The 8,290-nt window shown below is 56.9% G+C and overlaps 1 protein-coding gene across 1 annotated transcript in view; it reads right to left on the bottom strand.

Moving 5' to 3' along the window:
- The window catches only part of GJD3 (gap junction protein, delta 3, 31.9kDa), a 4,105-nt gene extending 3,065 nt beyond the window's left edge, over positions 1-1,040 (bottom strand). The window contains exons 1-2 of the mRNA XM_004684973.2: positions 988-1,040; positions 30-334 (exon numbers count right to left, since the gene is read on the bottom strand). Coding sequence (XP_004685030.1) covers positions 30-330 — 301 coding nt within the window. The 5' untranslated portion in view covers positions 331-334; positions 988-1,040. The remainder of the gene's footprint in view (positions 1-29; positions 335-987) is intronic.
- Between the last annotated feature and the right edge of the window lie 7,250 nt (positions 1,041-8,290).

The following is an 8,290-nucleotide window of genomic DNA, read 5'->3' as shown; positions in this document are numbered from 1 at the left end:
GTGGGCGTCGGCGCCGCGCGGCCCCTTGCTGGCCCGGTGCATGGAGTAGATGACGAAGAGCACGGGCGGCGCCGACAGCAGCAGGATGTGGAAGAGCCAGAAGCGGTAGTGCGAGACCGGGAAGGCGCGGTCGTAGCAGGTCTGGCGGCAGCCGGGCTGCAGCGTGTTGCACACGAACTCCTCCTGCTCGTCCTCGAACACGGCGCCGCCCACCGTGGCCAGCACCAGGATGCGGAAGATCAGCATGACCACGAGCCACAGGCGGCCCACGAGGGGCGACTGCAGCTGCACGGCGTCCAGCAGCGAGCCCAGGAACGCCCACTCGCCCATGGCGCTGCGAGACAGGCGGGCGTCAGCGGCCGCGGCCCACCGCACCGGTGCCCGCCTGCCGCCCCTCGCTGAGGTGAGTGGGGCGCCCCAGCCCGGGGTCCTGTGAGTGAGCCCGGGGCGCGAGGCCTCCCGGCGGTGGTTCCGGGGCACCCTCCCCTGGGGGCCCATGGGCGCCCCGAGGTGGTCAGGCGCCCAGGGGTCGGCTGGGGGGACCTGCGCTCCTCCGGGGTCCAGATTGCTGGACCGGGACCCTGGAGGGCCGCGGCCGCGCGGGAGGCAGGAACACAGCAGGGCCCTGGGGTGCTTGGGGTGCTCGGGGTGCTGGCAGCCGCCAGAGCGGTTTCGGGAGCCAGGGCCAGGCCCAGCTTGGTACCCAGCGACAGGTGGGGCCGCGGGGCGCTCCCCACCATTTCTCTTACTCTTTTGACTGCAGTCAGTTCCCTCCAGAGTTGGGGGTTCTGACACAAGAGTTGAGGCACCCCCACTTCCACAACTCTGTCTCGGATGCTTTGTCCTCCCTGTTCCAGCCACTGCGACCCCAGCACAGGCCAGGCCGCAGCCTCCGGTCTCCCCCGTCTCCCCCGGGCCCCAGCCAGCTCCCACATCTCAGAACCTCCCTCAGGGCCCTGCTGCCCAGACCCTCTCCCTCCCACTCACCTGTGGCTGGAGCTGGGGCGTTAGAGCGTGCCTGGGGCCTTGGGAGACAGCTGGGACCTAGTCCTCCTGGCCCCTCTTTCATTTTCCCTTTTAGATTTGGCCAGCATGGATGACAGGACAGGATGGCCGAGAGGGGCTAGCGCTCCCCCTTCTCTTAAAGGGACAGGGTGACCCTGCTGCCCGGTTCCACCCTGGGGAACAGACACCGGGCACACCCCTTGCTGGGCTCTGCCCCCTCCCTGCCCACCCCTCAGCCCCCCTCCCAGCTCCACCCCTCACCCCCGGGCCTGTCTCCCTCCCCCACCTGGCTCTGAAAGGGGTTAACCCGGCTGCTCCCCTTACTGGGGGAACCAGCACCATGGAAGCTGGTTCTCCCCAACTCCCTGAAGGCCTAAGGTGTCTTCATGGCGCACAGGGAGGCCTGTCTGGTGCTGGTGTGGGGGGCGGGGGCATTTTAAGAGGCAGCAGAGGTGGAACAGGCCCGGCTCCAGATCTGCCAGCTGGCCCGGCCACCGAGCGCTTCTGGGCCGGGGTCTCTGGCCGGCGGGCCCACGGGCCTCCTGGAGGCTCTGCCCCTGAGGCTCCAGCCCAGGCATGTCACGGGAACAGAACATGCGAGCGCAGAACGTACGGGTGGAAAAGCCGAGCTGTCCGCGGCTTTGGCAGCTGAGTAAGGGCTTTTGCGTCCGTCTGCTTTCCCCTAGTTTCCAGACTGGCCGTCCTGTTATTTTATAATGTGAAGAATACATGGACAAAGGCTTCGTTTCTCCCAGCGGCCTCCTGCTCTCAGGGCCCGGAGGAGTGGTGGGTGGCAGTGTGGCTGGGCTGAGAGACCAGGAAGGGACACTGCAGGTTGAGGTGTTTGTCCCCTGCCTTTCTAGGCCCCACTGGACGTGTTCCCCACCCCCAATATCTGTGCTCCCGCCCTGGGCCAGCCCCCTGCTTCTTCACGGAGTCGGTGACATGAACTGGCTCGTTGAATCCTCTCGACAGCCTGGCGGGAGGGAAGTTGGGGGCTCAGGAAGTCCTGGCCACTCGTGTTCCAGTGACACAGCGAGTGAGGGGCGACCACTCGCGCCAGGCAGGCCAGGGTGGTCCCCATGCCAGCTCTGGGCCATCATGGGGCTGCCCGCCTTCGGCCTGGCTGAGCCTCCCAGGTCCCAGGGCCCACAGCCCGTTTTGGGGCTGGTGACACCAGTCCTGGAGCAGGGTCAGGGCTGCCACTCCTGGGGGGACAGGCACCAGGACTAGCCCCCCTTTGGCCAGGAGGGCCGGTCAGGCTTTTCCATGTGCTGATGGATGCCCATCTCAGGAAGGGTGGGAACGGGACCCTCACGCGCACTGGCTCAGGGGCCCAGCCCCGCCTGGAAAATCCCTGGTTGATGCTTGGGTGTGCCGGGGACCCCTCCCCACTCTCAGGCAGGGTCCCCTGGGGAGGGGGCCTGGGTGGGGAGACAGGGCTTGGAGGAAGTCCAAAGGAAAGCACGTGTGGGTCCCACATTCCCAAAACAGGATGTGGGGGTGGGGGCACTGCCGACCTCCACACCCGGCCTCACCTGCCAGAGCTGCTCCCTGGCCTCCGACCCCAGCGCCGGCCAGGGGGGCCCAAGGACACACCTCTCCTCCCCTGACTAGCCAGGAACCGTCCCTGCCCTGTCCCCAGGGCCCCTGCGGGGTCAGGCCCGCAGCCCAGCCTGGAAAACTCCATGGGTCTGTGAGATGAAAGGTAGTGGGCTAGGGTGGGGTGGGAGGTGGAGACCCAGGGCCACCCAGCGCTGTCCCCGGTCCCTGATGCCACAGGGCCAGACACAGGAGACGCTGCAATCTCTGGGCCCGGCCTTCTCCCCAGATAGCGCCACCGGTTCCGAGGTGTCGCTGATGCTGCCCAGAGCTGGAGGCCCTTGGCCCGTCCTTGGCTATACTTGAGCTGGGGCTGGGCCGAGAGGCCCCCCCGCCCCGTCCACGTTCAGTCTCCGTCCCCGACGCCTCGCTCCGCCCCCGGCTGCAAAGTCGCGCACACAGCAAGGTGGGCAGGCACTTGTGTGTTCGTGCTGTAGCTGCTACTAGTGATGGCAGCAAGAAATGGGCGCGCTTCCTCCCCTGTGCCCCTGTGTCCAGTCTTCTCGGGGTGTGGCCTCCTGGGGAGGCCTCCCAGCTGCCCTAGCTGACCGCAGCCCCTCCGCGCTCTTGGCTTCCTCTGCTCTGACTGGTCACTTCGCACCAGTCTTTTCCTCCCGTGTCCTGTGTGGCGTCCATCTGCTCTGTTAGCACATCACAGGGCTTTTGGGTGCTTTATCTACTGTCTCAGCTCCAGCAGCATCAAGACAGGTCCTGCAAGCAGCAGACGCTGTGTGAACACTCGTCGGGTGGACGATGGGCATTGGGCAGGAGGGCCGCGGGGCTGCAGGGTGCGCGGATCTGTTCGGCCTGGGACACAGAGACCCGCGTGGTCCGGCCTCACTGCTGCTCACTCTGCTGTGTGCTGTGTGAGTGACCAATGCAGTATGCGAGTGGGCATCAGAATGTCCGGTCCTGATACAAATAAAGTGTCTCTAGGGATGACCGGTGAGAGTCTCCAGTCCCCAGCTCAGCCTGGGTGGGGGCGGGCGCGTGAGGCTCGGGGAGACAGCTCCTTTCCGCCAGCACCTCAGGCGGCCGGCCAGCCTCCTGCAGGTCCCTGGCCTTTCAGACTGCCCCCTGGCCGGAAAACCCTCCACTGACCGACCTGGGTCCGCCAGTCGCCCTGCGCTGCTCTCTCTCCCCCTGGTCCCGGCAGCCTTTGGCTCCGGCTCTGCCCTCTGGCTCTGCTGTGTCCTCTCCAGCTGGGCCCTGCTTCCCAGCCCGGCCTTAGCTTCTGCACTGGCTGTGTGATTATTTACGAGTAAGTCTGGCGCACCAAGATGGAACAGCTGCTTAAAAACAGTAAAGGAGGGGGGCGGTGTGCTGCTCAGCGCTGGTGGGGTGATTCAGGGCCCCAGAGTACTCTGGGTTGTAGGAGCCTTTCAAGAGCCTTTCTCTGGGTGCGGCTCCTCCTTTTGATCAGTCATTTGTGTTCCAGGCTGTAGACCAGAGAGGGCTGAAGATGGGAGTAAGAGGCGCAGGACCATCTGGCTTAAAGTCCGGCCCAGGAGGCTGCCACGTGGACCCATCCGCCCACAGATCTCGCGCGGTGCGCTCCCTTGGCCACGCCCACCACAGGTAAGGCCGGGAGGCGTATTCTTTATTCTAGGGGCCATAAAACCAACCTGCCACACATCTGCTTCTGGTATTGACGGTGCATGCTGAGAGGGGGAGTCAGACTTACCCAGTGTCCTCCAGTCTGCACAGAGCGTTTCTGCACAGCCTCTCCTTGGGGAAGAGGGAGGGTCCTGGCGCTGCCCAATCACTGCCCCTCGGGGCTTTTCTTCATGGGCCTGCATCAAGCTCCAAAGAGGGGTTGTCGCGGCAACTGTGTGTGCCCACCTGGGCTCAGCCATTTCTAGGCTGCACATGTAGCAACCTGGCTCAGTAAGGTCACAGCTGGGCGGGTTTGGCTGGGCTCTGCAGGCAGCCTCATCTGCAGTTCCTTTCCGTGAAAGAGGAGCGGAACTGACAGATGAGGGAAACTGCATCGGGACTGGGGTGAGGAAGGAGGAGGTTTTGCATTATCAGGGGACGTTCAGAGCCCCTTCCGCTTCCTCTCCATGGCCAGTGCTTGTAAATGCCAGGGTGTACCAGCACCACAGTTCCTGCCTGGGGGAGTCTGACGCTTTTGCCCCATCACCCCTGAGACCAAAGTGGGATCAGCTCAACACAGGATCAACACGCAAGCAGAGTCCCTCCCTGAAGCAGCCCTCTTGTGTCCAAACGACTCCCCTTGGCACGGGCCCTGGAAAGTCATGGAAAGATACTGGGGCAGAAGACAAGGTCACCTACCGGCTGGGCTTCCTTTCCTCCAGCTACGATAACATTTACTGGGCTGGCTTTTGGTTCTTAGCTGCGTGTCTTGAGGCTTGAGGCCAGGAAGACACTGCCTTACTCAGAAGAAACAAATCAGAAAGTACTGAGGACAAATCTAAGGAGTATAAAATGAAACAACTGTTTTGAAAGTCCAGCATTTCATTCCGAAGCTAAACATACTTCATAAAAGAGTCGATGTCGACAATTCCACTCCTAGATATTGAACCAAGAGAAATGAAAAAAAAAAAAAAGTCTATAGAAAAGATTTGCAGTCTCATGGTCATAACAGCTTTATTTATAGTAGACCCAGAGTGGAAACACCCACACGTCCCTCAGCAGGTGAGTGGATCAACAAACCGCACAATGGAATAATACTCAGTGAAAAAACAAATGAAAACCCGCAAGCACGGGGAAACTGTTGATACCTGCAGCGACATAGATCAAGTTCAGGAGCCTTGTGCTGAGTGAAAGCAGCAGGTGCACATGTGTCTACCTATCATAGGGTTCCGCTCCCGGGTCCCTGGAGGCAAAGCTAAGGGAGTTAGGTCTGTCTGCGTCAGGGGCTGGAGAAACACAGAACTTGGGGTTAGGGAAACGTCTCGTGCTGCAGCAGGGCTAAGCAGGAGCGAACATTCCTCAAAGCTCATCAGTCTGTACTCAGAACAGGTGCATTTGTGTATGTAAATTATTCCTCAATAAAACTGATTTAAGAAGAAAAACTTTGTCCTATACTGAAAAAAAATTATTATTTTTTAAGATTTAATTATTTATGTATATAAGAGCTGTTGTACAGGCCAAAGGTGCAGAGACAGAGTGGGGAGCAGAACAGGCCGACTGGCGGAATACACTGCTCAGGGGAGCAGGAGGGGTCTGCTGCGCCCTGTGGGTCACTCCCTGGCCGGGATCAAACTCTGCTGCAGTGGCTGCGAGAGCTTCATAGTGCTGCGCTTCAGCTCCTTGCACCACCAGGGAGGACCCATTACTGCCTCTCTTACCCACGCTCTGGGGAAGTCGCTCTTCCTTCATCTCTTGTCCTCTCTCAGCCACACTGGTCGGCCTGGACCCCACTCTGGCCCCTGCCTCTTTCCCCTGTGAATTAGAGACATTTGTCCTGCTCCGTCCATTTGAGTTTGTGGTGTGTAAAGGTGGCTTTTGTATACACAATCAGTATCTTGCATTTCATATTCAGTGTATTAAAGCTTTAAAAAGTCTACTTTTCCCCCCTAAGTTCAACATAGGCACTTTTTAAATTCTATTTATACACTTGATGCTTTGGATATAACTATAAGAATCACTTTTACTTGTTCTTTAATTACTATTCGATAAGCCCATAATTTTGAGAAGTTAAACTGGCTGGAGCAATAACCACCAATTACAAATCTAATTAAATTTTCAAACATTTTCAGTGCCTAATGGGGTTGATTTACAGCCCTAGTAAGTTATATCTTCATACACATTAAAACAATTCCTGTAAACTGGTAAACCAAATTTACAAATGTAGCAATTCCAATCCTTTAAAATTTTTACAGGAGTGTTTACAAATTTAATCAAAGTCCTTAAAGCTTTTACATTAAAATGACATCTAAAAATAAATCACACATTTAAATAGAAATTACAAAGCTAACTTGTCAGGATTCCTAGTGTCAGATTCTCTTAAACATTCAAAACATGTAATATAGACGCGTCCTGCATGGTCATGACACCTACCCTACATGAACACAGGATGAATACTGGGGGTGTGATTATTCACCCTTCCTGTATTTGCCTTCATCTTCAAGCGAAGAATCACATATCCAACTCTTAAGTTTAATCATGTCAGGCGGACTGAGCATTGCTGAATCAAAAGCATCAAGCCAGGTTCAGGGGGAGACTCAAGGCTGACATTCCGGACCCTGTTCGCTCTCCTTGTGGCTGTCTGGGTGGTGAAGCTCACCCTCTTCAGTGGGAGCTGGTTTCAGAATTGCGTTGTCTGCCTGCTCATTAGGTTCGGGTTGCATCTCGTTGACCAGAATCCTGCACAGGTGGTGACCAGAATGTCGCGTGGGTGATGACGTGGGATTCCGCGGATTCCGCGGCGTCAGGTCGGGAGTGCAGTAAGCTGTCCGGTCTCCCGGTGGGATGCTGTTGGATCATTTGGTTGGTGTGGTGGTGTCTGCCAGAGTCCTCTCTCTCCCCTCTCCTGCAGGTAGCTTTTTGCTTTTGTCACATAAGTGGTTTCCATGCAACTTGCCAGTAGGCTGAGCTTCTCTAACTCCAGGGTGCCTCAGGATTAACTGGGGTGCTAGTCAAAGCAAGTGCTTTTGAACCCTGGGCTGGGCTTGGTAACTCTTTTGACTTTCTAATTAGCTCTCAGTTCATGCCAATAGCGGCTCAACCCAGGGACCACACATTGAGGAGCAGTGGGACACAGTTCAGCCTGTGCTTTTCTAAGTGGATTGCCAAGGGGCCTGGTTAGTAATGCACAATTGCAGGACTCACCCTAGATCTGAGCCAGAAGATCCCTGGGGGTTTTTGTAAGCGTAAGTTTGAGAACATTGGTTTATACTTGAACCCCATACTAGCTAAGTGTCCCCCATCCTATCTTCACTGCAGTATAATTTATACAGTAAAATACACCATTTTATAACAAAACTTGGGATAGTTACTTTTTTCCACCTTTACTGAACATGAGGACGTTCCTGTGCTGCATTAAAACATGACTTTTTTTTTTCCTTAAAGATTTATGCACACAAGAACTGGGGTACAGGTCAGAGGTGGGGGTGTGTGTGATAGGATTCACCAGAGACAGCGTGGGGAGCAGGACAGGCAGATCCACCGAAATACACTGCTGAGGGGAGCAGCGGGCAGGTCAGGAGAGGTCTGCCACGCCATGTGGGTCACCCCTGGGGCGGGATCCAACTTACACTGAAGCGGCTGCGGCTCGCTCAGGGGGATCTAGGCAGGACGGTTTCACAAGCTAAGTGCTTCCTTTACTGATACAGCGTCTAAGCTCTTTACCTTCTCAACAACCATCTTGTGACTTACGAATGATGTATGCGCTCACCGAGCTATGTTCCACCTGAATGTGTTGCCTGCGTGGTAACAGCTGTCTCTAAACTGTCTCCCAGTGGATGTAGGGTTTTGCTTTGGTCACATTAGTGATTTCTGGGCACTCAAAGCCTGAGGCCCAGCTTCTCAGACTCCAGGGTACCTCAGGATTAACTGGGTGCTGGTCAAAGCAAGTGCTTTTGAGGCCCAGGGTGGGCTTTGTAACCCTTTGAATTTCTAATTAGCTTAGGGAAATGTTTCTGATGTTTTTCTAAGGCAGGGGCTACTGGCACATTGAGTGTGATCAAACAGTTCTCTAAGAGGAGTGGGGTGGGAC

This window comes from Condylura cristata, unplaced genomic scaffold (assembly GCF_000260355.1).
Source record: "Condylura cristata isolate star-nosed mole 26May11 unplaced genomic scaffold, ConCri1.0 scaffold00017, whole genome shotgun sequence".
NCBI lineage: Eukaryota > Metazoa > Chordata > Mammalia > Eulipotyphla > Talpidae > Condylura > Condylura cristata.
This window is presented reverse-complemented; position numbering and strand designations above follow the sequence as displayed.